Below are 18,278 nucleotides of genomic sequence, written 5' to 3' on the forward strand. Positions count from 1 at the left end.
TGTAAGAGAGTGGTTATACTAATACTCATACTTTGTTTGAATCTGGGACAGTCAAATCACGTCATTGGACTCAAAAAAGAGATGATAGTTGGGGAAAGAAGTGTTATAAACGAATCCTTGGTTTTTTATTCATTTCGGGATCTAGAGAAGATGGAAAAAAACCGACTACATTTTTGATACCGGTCTAAAGTCTAAAATTCCTTGCAACAAAATGTTTATAGGCTAGTGTAATGGTTTAAATTACCTTGTGTTTCTAGATAAACAAAAATTTGAAGTTTCTCAAACTACAGTGCCACTTCCAGTATTTTGACCTGTGATCGTATTCCTAAAGGTTCCATTACTATAACGAAAGTTACCATTATAGGTAGAAAGAACCGTTACCAACAAAGTGTATGTTGTGTGGACGCAATACGAGAATATATCGAAAAATTCTTAGCCTACTATAGAACCAAACAAAATTTCAATGTCAAAATATTTTATTACTAAACATATTCTCCTCTTAATTGGATACATTTATTACAGCAAACCTGCAACGTCTCTAGACCTTTCAAAAAAAATTTTCTTCTTGTTCTGCAAACCAGACCTCCCAGCTTTTATTACTTCCTCGTTGGAAGAAAATTTACGACTTTTTAAATTTTTTTTCAGTTTATGAAAGAGATGATAGTCGGACGGAGCCAAATCTGGTGAATAAGGGGGATGTTCTAATAATTCAAATCCTAAATCACGTATTTTTGTATTGCAACATGAGATTTGTGTGCAGGGGCGTTCTCTTTAATTTTTCCCCATAGAGTGGTCAGTAATGTCGAATAGTAATCTCCATTTATTGTTCTACCCTTATCCAAAAAATTAATCATGATTACTCCATGGCAACCCCAAAAAACTGAAGCAAGCACTTTTCCAACAGATTTTTCAACACGAAACATCTTAGGCCTTGGAGAACCAGAGTGTCGCCATTCCATCGATTGTTGCTTTGTTTCTGGTTCGTAGAAATGTTTCCCAAGTCTCATCCATAGAAACAATTCGGTTTAAGAAGTCTACATCGTTTTCAAATCGAGCACAGATCGAACGCGATGCTTCTACCCTTGCACGATTTTGGTCGTATGAATGATTCAGTGCTTCAGATATATGACTGACACAGAAACTGGCCTTCTCGATCGGTCATCATCTTCAATGGAAATTTTACCTCTTTTGAAGCTTGCAGTCCAATTTTTCGCGATGGCATACGAAGGACATTGATCACCAAGGGTATTAAGCTTACCCCTTAACTCTTTTAAATATAGGTACTTGATGACGGCTCGATACTCCAATTTTTCGATTTTCACAATTTCGGTGGATATCTTTTTTCTTTTAATTCATTGCGTAACTCTGGTTTACTTTTTTGACTTTAAACTTTACACTGACACTTCTAACAAGTTATTGTTCGTTGCTATGGTAGCGCAATATTTTGTTTATGCATGGAACTGGTCTAATTTAACTTGATATCAATACATCCTCGTAGCAACTTTAGGCGGCAGTAGCATTGTGTTTCACCGAAAATGAGGAAGCACACTTAAGAAAAACAATATTAGAGTTTTCTGAGAAAATAAGGCCCATTTCCAAGCAGATTTACTTAAAATTATTATGAGTATTAGCGAAGAAGGGTCTCTCACGATAAGAAAATCGTGGAATGGGGAAAATAGATACATGGAATATTATACAATAAGTACTTCCTTTTTGTTCTAGAATACTACGATAATTCAAAACACAATTTTCAAAGGTAAAAGTACATCACTTATCCCAAAGGATCCTTCAATTTAATTGACAATACTGTTCGATAGTAGAATCATTCAATTCGGCATTTGAAATTGAGGTTTTCAAGAAAAATGAAAAAATTACACACGATTAGTTACCAATTGAAGTATCTAGTCGAATGGAAGCCTATAAAACATTTCATATATTTTACATAGAAAGCTATCCAATTTCTGAAGTAGTATGTACATCATTCAAACTGGGCGATGCAGATAGACCCCTATTCCAAATTTTAATTACATGTTTGAGACAATTCACCATCCACACCTTTTCTTAGAGCTTACCAGCATTGAACAGATATCCTTTGAAGTTATTTCCAATAGAAATCCTCACAGGAGTGACAATGGTCTAACGATTAATATTATGGACCAGCAACAAATATTTCCTGTTTGAGATTACCTTCCCAATTCTCTATTGAACATACATATTCGCTATAAACAAGTTTTTGAATTACTTTGTTATAATGTTTACCATAAGAACTTGACAGATGCCCAATTTATCAGATATTTATGCCATTTATCTAGCTAAAACATATTTTCTCACTAGAATACTAACCTCTATCAAACTGTAAATAAAATAATGTGACTCTGATTACTCAAATAAATACATTCTAAACCTACGTCAAAGTGCAACTTGACAACAACGTTGAGAGATTAAAGGCGAAAACCAAATTATCTGAAAAGAGAACATGTATACGTGCAGTGCAAACGAATGTACCGTTCGTCGAGGGGGTGGAAGGTGGATGCTGTTTTTGCTAAATCGATAAAGAAGAGGGTGGATAAGGGAATCTAAATTGGATAGGATATATTACAGATTATAAGGAATATAAATAAGGGAATCGATAGCAGCTGATTTCATTTAAGGTCGATGTCCTTTAAGTGATGAATATGAATAAAGATTATGTATGTATCGTATGATCCGAAAAACAATTATTTTCTTAGGCTTTGATCTGCTTTGTCCTAACCATGTCAATGTCAGATATAGTGTACATATTTTATTTTAAAATCAGAAGTTGCATGGAGCTAAATCTGGTAAGTAAGGCGGATGAGGACACACAGGAAGATTTTTACGATAAAAGATTCGCGAAAGCGACTTATAATATGTGCGTTGTCATTTTGAAGAATACATTTGTTGGTCCAGGTTTTTGCTCACAAACGTTCTTCACGCCCTTGGAAAATCCGGAGTTTATCGTTGTTTCCCTTTGAACGAACTCTGATTACTCTCAAAATCTAAGATAGTAATGACTATGACCTTGAACTTCGATATTTAGGATATTTATGCATGAAGCAGTAGTGCATTGTGTGTGTGAAGTCGTTGACAGCTAGATTATGAGCGTTTTTGTAGTGGGATTGTAGGAGAACTAAACACCAAGGTGTTCTAGCTTTAATATATTTCCGAGCATTCGATTACTTTATTACATTATATATATATATTATTTCTGGAGAAAAAATTCTTACCAAGTGAGCTCTTAATATCAATTTTAAGTACAATATGCAAATCAATTTGATAGAAAATTTATGCTCTTAAAATTGACGTCGCAACCTACTTCAGTCTATATAAAATATGATTTGGCACTTAAAATTTGTGTAATTATATCAATCAATAGATCACCTACATTATAAATATCAAAATAAAATCAAAATAGTTGTCTTAACAAGAAAAAATAATTATATAAAACATATAAAAAGGTCTATACTTATTTCTTATACACTTTTCATAAGTTTTTGTTGTTAAATCCTATTAATTTTTAATTTTAGGTCTCTTTTAGTTGAAAATTTGTTTATGGAACAGTTAACATGTTCCGACCTATTTCGGTCTTGATTACCTACAACAATGATTATCAAAATAATAAGAAAGACACCGCAATATTTAGAAAAAAGATAGAAAAGTTATTAATAATTATGAATAATTTAAATTTCATTCACTTCTTAATTCTTAGAACTTTTTATTTGTTTTTGTTTTATCCTTAGTTGTGTTATTTTACAATATAAGTAACAGTTGATTTAATTATTCATGGATTGTCTTGATTTTAGGTCTCTTTTGATTGCAAATTAGTTATTGTAAAGAGAAAAAACATTGACGTTTAGAACTACATATTTCATTATTTTTACCTTTTTAAAAAACTATATTCTATTAGAAGAGACAAGACAATTAATAAATAATTTAATAGAGGGCTGTTACTTATTTTTAAGATATGACAAATACCGAATAAAAATTATTTAGTGTGGTTTATATATTCACATATTATTCACGAGTGTATAATGAAGGTTATTATTCACGAGGTGAAGTTTACTGTCACGAACGCTAGCGAGTGGCATAAAACACCGAGTGAATATTAACTCATTATACGCGAGTAGAATACTATACTATCCACTACTACCAAATATTATTGTTGAAGTTGTTTTTTGTTAGAGAATTTTGTTACATTACTAAAAACACTATTATTCTATTCTAACAAATATTTCATATGTATTGAAAATTATAATAATCGTATATCTTCATAATAATCAACACAAAAATGTATGTATTAGTTTAGGAAATATTGAGTATCTATTTTTACAAGAGGATGGTATTTATTTATAGTTATTAATAATCTTTATAATATGATATAAAATATGAAAGCACTGAGAAAGTTAAACACACAATAATGTTGACTGGTTTGATTCAAATTTATATTGTTTCAAAAAGTATTTCAATTTATAAATCGTTTCAAAAACCATAATCCGATATACGACAAACACATTCAATGTCGCTAATAGCTTAGGGTTAATGATCAGTACATTTAAACTACAGGTCCCGGGTTCGAATCTGATATAGAAAAATTTAGTTTTTCAATTTTTTTTATTTGTATAGAACCAGTGTTTTACATGATAAAATTATAAAAACAGATTTTTTTGTGACAAAACAATATGATACAGTTAAAGCAAAAAAGCAATGAATGGATTCATTAATCACTGTAATGATTAATGGGTATTATTAAGATCGACGTAAGCAGACGTATAATGAGTATATTATACAACAGTCGTGGATAAACAGGATTTTATTTTAATATTCATGATATAGGTGATCTATTGATATAATATAATAATGAAAATTGTCAATGTCAAATTATATTTTGATAGAGACCGGTCGAAACGTCAATACTTTCATTAATTCTAAAAACCTCATTAAAGAGACCTAAAATCAAGACTATCAATAAAATATATATAGAAAATAAAACGAATTATATTCATTTCAGTTATAAGTTAATTAGTAAATAATTTTAAGATTATTACCGCTTCGACCTAATTTCGGTAATTATCAATGTCAGTTTATATTTTGATAACAACCGAAATTAAATCCAAACGTCAATAATTTTTCCATAAAAAATATTGTATTCATTAATATAGATCTAGAATCACTCGCTTAAAAGAAAATATGCCCAAAATTACCCTTCACCTAATCTAGGGAGAAATAAGTTTGATCCTTTATCGATATATCAACAGTGCTCAATTTATTGTTAGGACTATTTCTATTCCGGCTTACTAAACAAAATAAAAACTTACCTAATAGTTTCGACAATTTCAATAGCTCCGTCATGCTTATCCTAGAATTTAAAAATAAAATTATAAAACACAAAATAAATCACAATGTAAGTAAATTTAGTTAATTTCGAAAATGTTATCTTGTTGGGAGTCTAAAATACACGTTTCAGTGTTCCTGATATTCTTTTATGCATGTACTTATCAAACCAAAGAACTGAAGGGCTTTTGAAAAAATACAAAGATATTATTACAAGGAGACAGACCAATATCAGCGTCAAGAAAAAAATTATTACTTTCTAATGTAGGACCGGAGGTAGCTAATGAGGAAAACATTTCAACCGAACAGATATTATATCGAAGATTAAATGCGAAAAAGTCATCTTCAAAGTGGGTCCCGCGATTGCCCATCAAAAGCCCACTCCCAATAAAAAATACATCCGAAAAACGTACTCCCAAAAATCAAAAACTACAATGTGTTGCGATCCAATTGTATAATCTTAGATTATTTAGGAAAATAAAGAAACAATAAATGACCAATACTATACTGATTTATTGGCACGTTTTGAAGCCGAACTTAAGAAAAAGCGACCACATGTGTCAGTTACAATTTATTACCTCGACCGTCAATAAACAGTAATTTGAAGGAGCCACTCTGATTACTTTCTTTGAAAAATAACTTTTAGGACGGAATTTCAAACAAACATCTCTGATGCGAAAGAATGGGGCGAGAATGATCTAAAACGTCTTCTTAGCGATCTTGAAAACGTGTCAACTGCTCCAAAACACATGAATTTGATGAAAATTACCTATCATACACTCCTTTCTATAGCGAAACTTTACGTTTATCCAAATTACACGTGAAATTTCACCATTCGTTGCTCCACTGTTAAACGTAACATTTTTTTCGGGGAAGCGAATGAAGGTTATGGCTACAGGTTTACAGAAACAAGAGGCACCGCATTTGTAGTAGAAGTTTTCACAGCAAGAGCTGTTGGTTGCTGTGTTATGAGTATGCACACTTCTTCGGTAACGCTTTCAGTTTCGTTATTATATAGCCATACCTCGTATACTTCATCTACATTTTTTGCTGCTAATAAATAATAAAAATACAATAAAATTAAACGCTACATTACAATTATAATTAAAGTTCAATTTTTAATATTTTAAATATCGATTTCTAAATTTATATCGTAGCTACAGGTATATATATTCTTTCAACGGTCACCAGTAACGAAGTTTTCAATTGGCGAACACCTCTCCTGGGAAATCGAAATCCTTCTTTCCAAATAAAATTATGACATTTCTTGCACGGGTTTGAAATAAACGTATGGTACGGTGTAGTAATCAATGGATTAGTGAGTCCGTTCTAAATTACATTCTAATTCGAATGGAGTCATTCAGTGCCAAATGTCATTAAATAATGACTTATTGTACCTCTTGAAAAATATGGCGTTTCACATTTTCTACTTGCTCACAATTATCCAATCAACTCGATTTTCGTATCTTACATCTCATATAGGGATGAGATAGGGCATAGGGGCCCTAACCTATAAATACCCGCGGCAAGTTACGAAATATAATTCAATACCAATTGATTTTGCCACAATTTTTAAAATGTAAGAGATTCTAAATAAAAGACGATCACTTGAATTTAATTTTCAATTTAGCTACCCGACACTTTAACAAGTAGATTTTAGATAACAGAGTATCGTCAGTATTTCTTGTTCAAGACTGTACTAATGTTATCTTTTTTTATAAACTGGCGTATAGTAACTTATAAAGAAAAACGTGATTTATTACGTAAAGTACGTATAATTTTCAATTTATTATGACGTAGAGTTAGGAAAACTAATGTACAATCATCGGGACCATGCACTGAAATAGTAAATTGCAAATATCTCGAGAGCGGTTGATATTTTGATTATTAAATAATTTTTCCACAGAAATGAGGACGCTATCCAATTTAAAATGTTATAATTTTTGCCTTCCAACATGTAATTACAATTTGGGCTATTACGTATATAAAACAAATTGTGTGGTCTCTGAAGACGATAACTTGATTATCCAAACGCACGTTATCCACCAGTTACAACAAGTTAGTGTAACTTTAATTGTTCATAGATTGATTTACTAAACGTTTGGATAAAATTTACAAATATTCATTGATAGAAAAAATAATCCCAATATCATGTGATCAATATCAACAGCAAATATTACAAAATTAATACAAAAAATATGAAAACAAAGAGAGACTACCAAGTAAATGGAACAGTGCAGTTATCTGACCGATACAAAAAAGGTCTCCAAACTATCTTTGGGGATTACAGGGGTATTTTACTATTGTTTATTACATATATAATAACATAAAGAATAACTAGGAAAATATTGAAAAAAAGTGTTTACCTTAAAATAACTATAATGTGACAGTTATCAGCAGAATCTAATTTATTTTAAGCAAGCGTATGATACAGTAAGCGGACTCAAGTAGTGGGAAGCAATGGAATAACAATGAAGATAATCAGGTTCGTAAGAACGACTAGTAAGGTAACGGTAGATGATTTTCATTATTTATCGTGATACAAGTAAATATTAAATAATAAAGCGCAGACAAAAAATTACTTACATTTAAGGGTGTGCTCTTTGAAGAGGGTACTAGAATTGAACTGAGTTCTTATACCCCAATAGATTCTCTTTTGGTGTCTTATGGAGTCACCGGCGCCGCTGGTGATATGACATAGGACATAAAGATTACTGATTTTGGCGAAATATTAAGTAGAATCTGTCCCCCTGAATCAATTTTTAAATAAATCTGATATACCTAATATTGCATTTTTTGCACATATTAAGAACGTATTAGGTACAAAACCGTCTTTGATTGCAACGTAGTATTATAATGTGTTTTCCTTTAGGGCATAGTCCTCTTGAAAGCGTTTTTGACTATTGTTAGATCTACGCAAATAATATTTCCGTCATTGTAATATCATTGATTCGCCAAACGTGCATCAAGTTTTTTGTGTTTGAAGCCACAACTTATCATGATTTGACGCAAAATCTACACGCTGCGCTGATATAAGTGTAATCTGCACAATCTGCTAATTTTTCTGTCGAACTTCCAAAGAAGGGAGACCCAAAGAACCCTGTTCTCCTTATATAAATTCGAAATAGTTTTACTTTTAAACTCTTGAGTAGTTCTGTTAACATTTTTATATTTTCTTAGTCGCTTTTCTATTCTGAGTATAATCTGAAACTTCTTGGTTGATAACTCGATAAATGGAGGATTTACGAATATTATTGTTTGTTAATTCTGTACTTCTACTATGATTGCCTCATGAGATTACTTCTAAGCAAATATATCCTAAATTACCTATCTAGTTTCTATGTACAAGTCTTTGTAGTTAATTTCATCTGTGATAATATTCTTACTTACCTGTCCATTTTTCTTTTTCTGTGGTCGATAAACAAGCCATATTTTTCAAGGAAAACCAACAAGCCTGATTAAATAGTACATTATGTTACTAGGAGTAGAAGGCTACAATTATTGTTGAGCCCAGATTCTTGCACTGACGAGGCGTTAGCCCAGGCTTGGCAAACTGTGCGAAACATATCATCGATCTTCTGCTCCTAGTGACATATACTATTTTTCTTTAAGCTTAATAAATACAATGCAGTTCTTCTTCTTCTTCAGACATTTTTACAATAAACTTTTCAAAACTGACAAACATCAAATTAAATGAAAACTAAATGACAGTTCCTGCCTACTTGGTTACAACGCCCATAATAAGACGTATCGTTTCTCATTATTTTGTTACCAGCACATTAATTAGAGTTCATTATTTTACTAGTAAAAGAATAGGTTATTTCTACGATCTATGTTGCCGAAAATAATATAGATATTATTATACGCTTCAAGGAAAATATAATATTTCATTTGGCACAGGAGCAAACGCCACTGTCATGATGCCTTAGACAATAAGATCTAGGACTATTTCCGGCTAATAAAATGGCTAATCCACTGTATTAAACCTTAGGATACGTCATTCTAAATGATTTAAAATAAAAGATTTTGTATTTTGACGCTAGTCAATCTATTTCGCATGGAAAATCACTTTCTTGCTCTTAAAAAGACAGCTGTTGAAATTGATAACTACGTATTTAGATGTGGCCCCCCGGTTATCATACATTTAAAGTTTTCATAATATATTCTCTGCAACTTCCAAGATATATGAGTAATAAGAAATAATGTTTTGATTAACTTAATTTTCTCGTCTCGATTATAACATGCAATCAGTAATACCTTCATTGAAATAAACATATACTTTCATTAGTAGTATAAGCAAGTTGGTTATTTGTTATGTAAAATGGGTATGTTTGGGATTGACACCATTCCTCACAGTTTTCTTTGATAATTATTTTGTGTGTATGTGAGAATTAATATATCATAATAATTAGGAATATAAATTTAAAAAAGATCCGGAGGAATTTCATTTCTAACTGTTCTTTTTAGTAAGGTATGTTTTTCCATGTAAGTCCTTTGTCTAGATGGATACCTAGGTACTTAACGCTGTCTGTTTGTGGTAGAGTTTGTCCGTTTAACGTTATTATAGGTGAAGCTCCTCTACATTTTGTGTTTGTGTTTGATTCTTGTCATGATCCTCGTTAATAGTAATTTTTCCCTAATTTGCCGAGGATAGGGAGAATGCTTATAGGAGGTGACCTTATTAGGATGTTTTCCAGATTTAGGAATAAAGGTGATTTGGGAAACTTTCCACTGGGGGGAAAGTATCTTAGAGGTAGGGTTGTATTAAAGGTATTGGTTAGCAAGACTATACCTTTCATAGGAAGTTCATGAAGTCATAACCTTGAGTGCGGATGAAGGTTGTTTTTAATAATTGCATTTACTCCTTTTACTGTGAAAAACTTAGGTATTGGTGACATGATGTAAGAGGCTTCTGTTCCTTGCTTTATTTTTATTTCTTCTGTTTGACTTAATTGTGATGGAAATGGTTGGAAGACTTTCTCTGAATGTTTTGCGTATTTATCTGGTTTTTCCTGGTCTGTCAGGGTCCACTATTATCTGCTTTTCAGATTGAGGGATTAGTTTTTCAAGATATTTTATTTTATGTTTCTGGTAGCAACCCATAACCAATAGTCGGACTCAGTAGTGCTGGACACGTTTTCTAAGTATTATTTGAATGATTGGGTTCTCAGGATACTAATAAATTGTTTTAGTGGATAGGAGGCAGTTTTGTATCGTGTTTTGTCACGTATATATCAAGTTTTTTGCTATATTATTTTCAATTTTCTGTTTTCTGCAATTTTTTGTTGTAGTCTCTGTACCTACTGGTATTTCAGGCCTTATTTTCTCATAAAACTCTAATATTGTTTTTCTTAAGTGTGCTTCCTCATTTTCAGTGAAACACAATGCTACTGCCGCCTAAATTTGCTACGAAGATGTATTGATATCAAGTTAAATTAGACCAGTTCCATGCATAAACAAAATATTGCGCTACCATAGCAACGAACAATAACTTATTAGAAGTGTCAGTGTAAAATTTAAAGTCAAAAAAGTAAACCAGAGTTACGCAGTAAATTAAAAGAAAAAATATGTCCATCGAAATTGTGAAAATCGAAAAATTCGAGTATCGAGCCATCATCAAGTACCTGTATATAAAAGGGTTAAGATGTAAGTAGATTTACGAAGATATGCTTAATACCCTTGATGATCAATGTCCTTCGTATGCGACCGTGAAAAATTGGACTGCAAGCTTCAAAAGAGGTAAATTTACCATTGAAGATGATGACCGATCGGGAAGGCCAGTTTCTGTGTCAGTCCCCGAAAATATCTATGCAGTTCATGACATGATTTTATCAGACGTGTTCATCACATAGTTCACGTCAATTTGGACATGAGAAAATTGCTGCAAAATGGATCCCTAAATGTTTGAATGTTGACCAAAAGCGTGCAAGGGTAGAAGCATCGCGTTCGATCTGTGCTCGATTTGAAAGCGATGTAGACTTCTTAAACCGAATTGTTGCTGTGGATGAGACTTGGGTACATTTCTACTATCCAGAAACAAAGCAACAATCGATGGAATGGCGACACTCTGGTTCTCCAAGACCTAAGAAGTTTCGTGTCCAAAAATCTGCTGGAAAAGTTCTTGGCTCAGTTTTTTGGGATTGCCATGGAGTATAATCATGATTGGTTTTTTGGTTAAGGGTAGAACAATAACTGGAAATTACTATTCGATATTACTTACAACTCTATGGGTAAAAATTGGAGACAAAAGACGCTGAAAGCTATCCAACGGTGTTTTGTTTTTGTAGGAGAACGCCCCTGCACACAAATCTCATGTTGTCATGAAAAAATTTTGGTCCAATGTGAAATCAACATCAAAAATCAACTAAAGCTTTTTTAAACTTAGTATTTCGCAATTCTTTGGAGAAATTACTAGGATGATCAGATCCAGCTATGGTATACTCTAATTCTGCAGTTTCAAACCGTTAAGAATGTTCATAATCTTTTATCGATGGTGTAGAATCTTGATCAAATACAAGCTCTTGACGCTTTTAATTGAGTTAACATTTGAAAAATTTTTTTAGAAATGCCTCCAAAGTTATTGGGAATATTTTTCATTATAAATATAGTATTTCTTTTAAAAAAGACGAAGAAATTAAGAAAATATTCGCAACTGAAACATAAAATAAACGTGTCTAAGGTTTTTTCTCAACGATCAAATCATGCGTTTAACGAATATGTATGTTTCATACAAAAGCTTTCTCTTGAAATAGTTTGTTTTTTCGTCTACGCAGTACTTTTTGGTGAAGAATCTCACAAATACTAAAAGTAAAAAAGCATTGATACAGGCCTGTTCTAGTTCTCCACTGTTAAAAGAGTAAATAAGTTGATTTAAGTCCTTTGATGAAATCTGTACTATGAAAACTATTTAATTAAAATTTCGTTTGGATTAAAACAAATTATTTTCGCAGAGAAACTGAAACTAAATCGTTTCAAGGGGCAAGTGGCCAGTCGTTTAAGAATTAAAAATGAAGTACCTAGTTAGAAAGAGGTTCAATTATTACAAACCGTAGCTTGGGTTTATGACCTTGATCTTGGCTAGTTTTAAAAATAAGAGTCTGAGTTGTTGCAGATCCTCTCCAGGTTAAAAAACAACCTTGAAGGTCTTTATGCACGTTTTTAGTTGAAAATTCACTTTCACATTTCAATTTAAAATAAAACGTCAAAATATTTGATTTGCTAAACCGGTTATTTGAATACATTTATAAAAACGTTTAGTAACACCACTCGAGTCAATGAAACGATAACAATGTACAGAATTTATCAGCTGAGAGTAGTAAACACCTGCTACGAGATGTAAATAAAAAAAGCAATATTTTTAGAGCACAAAAAACAAATTATTAAAGATTAAAAAAAAACAAACTAGAAATTTGGTTTGAGCATAATGTATGCGCCAAATTTGCATAGTTTTTTCATTTATTTTGTAATCTAGGCCTTTTCAATGAATCGATAGCGTAGCCAGCTAAAGCTAAATAGTGGTCATAAATTTTTTTTAATTTACAGAAAAATTTTGTCCAAAAAAATTTTAACACTATAAGGAGGAAACTTTTGTCATTAAAATTGAATCCGTTGATTGAATGTGGATTTAACTTAAAGAATTAGATGTTTGCCAAAACAACTCCGGCGCCCTTCCATCAACTATAACTAGAATCCACCCCTTCCTCAAGCCGAAACTAATCGACTGGTATCAGAGTATCAGATTCTCTGAGACAATCTTAATTTGTCTTATCGACCACTGGAATAATTCTTTTGCAATTCATTCACATTTCTCATTCCTTTCTTCAATTTAACAAAGAGATTTTTGCATTGCAATAATCTTTGTCTCTTATATTTAAATATATTCACGTCACTTCATTTTTCAAGAGAACAAACATTTCAAAAACAAGACGTTGTAGATAGTCTCCACTTGTTAGCTAGCTTCTTACTATGACTAGCAGGTTCGCCAACGTGTAGGTTCGACGACTAGCATAGTACATCGCGTCACATGAACGACCCTTTAAGCTTAACATGATTACCGGAACTTAATTTGCAAATTATTTTGTGTTTCACTAACCCATACCTGGTGGTTTAATTATTATAAACCTGATGCTGGTGGCAAATTCATTGAACCTCCCAGTAAAAATCATCACGTTGTAATGTAACGCTAGTAAAACATTGAGTAGTTAACAGACTATTTTCTGGTTCCGCAAATGTTTCAATAGAATAATCAAAGTTGAAGATTGAGGCCAAGAATTTTGAATGGACAGAACAACCAAGAATTTCGGAAATGATAAATCTACGAGGTTTGTCCAAGAATTATCAAGCCTATTTTATATACCCGTACGAGAGACCTCTGTGGGAAATGGGTTTCGGCAGTAAGTCTTCACAAATTCGTTAGTGTGCGCAGTTATCGACAGGATGTGTTATTTCGCGAAGGGCATGCGTATTGTTACATTGTCTTTTTGGCGCATTTTATTATATATTATTATACAAAGTGACATATCAAATCCACAAATTTACATCAACATTTGCCTCAATCTCCGGCGGTCCCTGCCTGGAAATAAATGATTATTTTTTCAATAGGTGGCACTAGAATTCAAATTATCTATTAATTATCACCTCCAGTCTTTTGAGTTCAGTTCATTACCTAATCACTAAATAGTACACATTATATAACTATTGAAAAGCAGATGTTGGAAGTAAACAAGACAGCTGTACTGTTTTATTTATACATTATTTTTAACAAACCTTGAGTATCTACACTTGTATCATTATTTTGAATGGCATCGAACAGAAGTCACTTGTCGGTAGTATGATTCAATTTAAATTATGATGAATTGGAAAATATATATTCAATAGAATTTTTCTTAGATTTCGCTTTTGACTTAGCTAAATGTGACAATCTGACTTATCTAAATAAGAAAATAATATACAGCACTTGACCCACGCAATTTCTTCCAAAGTCAAAATATTGCACGTCGCTTGATATTATGCAAGTCTCTTATCTGCATCATAGCTGCCACTTACAAAAACTCCATAAGTAAATTCCTAACCAAAAATTTGACCTAATATTTTGTAACCAGTTTAAAAATGAAAATTAAAAAGCAAAGTGATGTAAACAAGAAAAAAATGGTATGTAAATAACTAGCAATAATTATATCTGCTGCTGCTTTGCTTTTTGAGTCTGATGGACAGGCTGGTTGTTACGCCAAAAGTAACTAGATGTCATCCTAGAATTGCAACTTGTACATGAAACATTGCAAAGCACGTTATATTGCATCATGGCAAGCGGCCTTTAGTATATGGCAACGTATATAGATATCAGAAGGAAACGTGTAGGATCAAAAATAATATATATCCTAATCGAAATCACATAACAAATTAACCGTTGTTGTTATAAAAGAATTATCTAAAACAGGGGCGTTAAAAAACTGAAATAAATAGGAATGAATGTTTAGATGTTTGTGTTAAGTTAGAAGACGATTCCCACTTTAGTACCAGGGATATATCCGGCAAATTTTCTGTAATAAAAATTTTACATGGAAATAAATTCCAATCGGATGATGATTTTTATAAAGTGGAGAGTTTGCTGACATAACTTAAATCGAAATAATTGTAGATATCTACTGATAATGCAACACTAACAACTCTCGTTGAATAAGAGAAGCCCATATTCCATAACCAAAAAACATCAGTACGAGGATATATTGAAAAATTCTCAGCCTACTATAAAACCAAACAAAATTTCAATGACAAAATATTTTATTACTCAACATATTCTCCTCTCAATTGGATACATTTATTACAGCGAACCTGCAACGTCTCTAGACCTTTCAAAAAAAAATTTTCTTCTTGCTCTGCAAACCAGACCTCCACAGCTTTTATTACCTCCTCGTTGGAAAAAAATTTAAGAACTATTAAACTTTTTTTCAGATGAGGAAAGAAATAGTGATAGAGAGCAAGATGAGATTTGTGTGCAGGGCAAAAACAAAATACCTTTGGATAGCTTTCTTCATCTTTTCTCTTCAATTTTTCCCGTAGAGTGGTCAGTAATGTCGAATAGTGATCTCCAGTTGTTGTTCTACCTTTATCCAAAAAATCAATCATGGCAATCCCAAAAACTGAAGCATTAACTTTTCCAGCAGATTTCTGGACACGAAACTTCTTAGGTCTTGGAGAACCAGAGTGTCGCCATTCCATCGATTGTTGCTTTGTTTCTGGATAGTAGAAATGTACCCAAGTCTCATCCACAGCAAAATCTACTTACATCTTAACCCTTTTATATACAGGTACTTGATGATGGCTCGATACTCGAATTTTTCGATTTTCACAATTTCGATGGACATATTTTTTCTTTTAATTTACTGCGTAACTCTGGTTTACTTTTTTGACTTTAAATTTTACGCTGACACTTCTAATAAGTTATTGTTCGTTGCTATGGTAACGCAATATTTTGTTTATGCATGGAACTGGTCTAGGCGGCTAACTAGATATAAATACATCCTCGTATATGAGATGGAATAATTAACGACAAACTAATCGGTCCATTCTTCAGAGAAGGAAACTTGAATGGTCTAGCTGGTCAAGCATATAAGAATTTACCTAAGAGAGAAGAAAGAAAAGATAAAGTAAAACTTAGTAGATGTGAGTTGGAAGTGGTAAAGAAATTAAAGTACCTAAGTGTAATATAATGAATGATGGAAATAGAATAGATGAAAAAGTAAGAGAAAAAATGCGGTCAGCTAATAGAAAACTTGGTGCAAATAGAAAAACGTTGAAGGGAATAAAATGGTAGTAAAAATAAAATTTGAATTACATAGAACATTAATAAGACCCATCATGACATACGCTACAAAGACAAAGAAAGAAGCCTAATTGATGTTGAGAATACAAAGAAAAATATGGGTACCATTAAGGAGCTGAAAAAGGAAAATTACGTATATAGAAATAGAACAAATAAAGAAATAGAACATGTACTCGAGGTAAGAATGTACATATAATAAAAAAGCTAGAGTAAGATGAAGGGCTTAACCGGAACTGGAGTAAAAATGATAGATGAGTGGATTAGTTGTAGATGGATTTTGTATTAATAAATCGTTTTAGATGTCTTTCAGTAGAAATCACCACTGTTGCTTCAAAACAATATAGTTTATACCTGAGTTGGCTAAGATATTTCCAAACCCAAGTATTTTCAAACGCGTTATAATTTAGAAATTTCTTCATTTGGATTTCATACTTTAACAATACCCCAACCAATAATTTTTAGATAGATAGATACGATTACCACAGAGATGAGAAAAATTGAGATGTTTTTACAAAGTGTACTTGAAAGTTTTTAAAATCGCATGGCTTGTAATGTAGTAAACAGAAATCATTCCAATCATCCGCTGTAACTGTCTTAAATGTTCCTTATAACTCAGATGTGGCACTTTTTTCAACTTTTATGCCATGTTGAAAAAGACTGCCACATCTAAAGACTTGTTTTCAGTTATTGAAGGTTTTCTCCTATAATGCGGAAATTGTTCACTGCAACAATTTTATTTATAATTTTTTTACAAATTTACCTAAAGAAATAATTAAAAGTTTTTTGAATATATATAATAAGCGGAAAATTATGTGTTAATTAAGCGACTTATTACGAAATTTTCCGCTGTGCAAGTTTTTGAGAAATTGGCTGTTTTCCTATCTTCAGAATAAAGTTTTTCCTATTCTTGCATGGAATTGGCAACGTTCACGCCTCTTTTCGAAGATTAAAAGGGTGGGTACTAAATAACAAAGTGCTCGACTAATACTAATTAAATGCTGCCGACTAGATGAATTTTTCGGAGACGTCAAGAAAAAATTACTTTTCCAGATTTTTCTCTTCAGAACACTATTATTGGCAAGGAATTAAGTACAGACTCGTGTGGCCTCGTTAGAGTCTGAACAGTTAAGTGCTCGAATAATGCTAATTGAATGCTGCACAATAAATAATTTAGTGATAGTGTTCTGTTAAGAAAAATCGAAAAGACATTTTTTCGACGTCTTTTTTCTCTTATAAAACAGGCGTGAACGTCGCCAAAGCCATGGAAGAATAGAAAAAATTTTTCCTATCATTGAACAACGGAGCATTTTATTATGAAAGCATTCTCCTTCATTGTTTATTGACTTTGAACATTTAATTTTCATTGCTCAATTGCCAATTCCTCAAAAACGTGCACAGCGGAGAATTTTGTAATGTGCCACTTAATAAGCACTTCATTTTCCGCTTATTGTTTTTTCTGTCTACTCATATTGATCTGTTATCCTTAGTGACATGAAGCCATAATATTTAAGGAACATTTCATCAGAAATATACAGAATAGAAAAATATAGAACAATGTATCTAGAATACCAGAGTTCATAATATTTTCAAAATAAAAAAGATCTGACGACAATGTAAATCCCGCCTTAATATCGGCCTTATTACAGTTTCAAAATCTATAAAAATGATCGAAACTGTTTCTGAGATAACTGAGGCGCTCAAAATTTAAAACTCACTTTGTAGAATATTCTCACAGATCAATAAAAATGTTGAATCCAAGTTATTTGTTAATCTGAAATATAATTGGAAAACCCGTGTAATGTTAATTTCCTAGTAATTCGGAAGTTCCGGAGAATCGAAATGTAGTAAATGCCTACCTGTCGTTAGCCGCAATCTAAGTTCGTCACGTGTAGTTTTTGGTAGTTTGCCAGTGAGATGTCCTTCATTGCACAATTTATGTATAGAAACTTAAAATAGATGCGTAGAGTTATTTAAACATAAATGTGAATCACACACTCTGACACATACAGATTCTTGGCATGCTTTTCTCAAGAAACAATTAGCGTTTCATCTAATATTAAATAAGTTTTTCGAAAATTTGTTCATACAATCAAGGTTTCTATTTACA

The 18,278-nt window shown here is 32.0% G+C and overlaps 1 protein-coding gene across 3 annotated transcripts in view; it reads right to left on the reverse strand.

The window, feature by feature from the left end:
* The window catches only part of LOC130450726 (histone-lysine N-methyltransferase, H3 lysine-79 specific), a 70,466-nt gene that overhangs the window by 46,487 nt on the left and 5,701 nt on the right, over positions 1-18,278 (reverse strand). For all 3 annotated transcript variants that reach the window (XR_008910612.1, XM_056789310.1, XM_056789309.1), the window contains exon 2: positions 5,334-5,374. Coding sequence is in view for 2 of the 3 variants with exons in the window: in XM_056789310.1 (XP_056645288.1) it covers positions 5,334-5,374 (41 nt within the window). In the remaining variant the exon portion in view is untranslated. The remainder of the gene's footprint in view (positions 1-5,333; positions 5,375-18,278) is intronic.

Source organism: Diorhabda sublineata, chromosome X, assembly GCF_026230105.1.
Source record: "Diorhabda sublineata isolate icDioSubl1.1 chromosome X, icDioSubl1.1, whole genome shotgun sequence".
NCBI classification, from domain to species: domain Eukaryota; kingdom Metazoa; phylum Arthropoda; class Insecta; order Coleoptera; family Chrysomelidae; genus Diorhabda; species Diorhabda sublineata.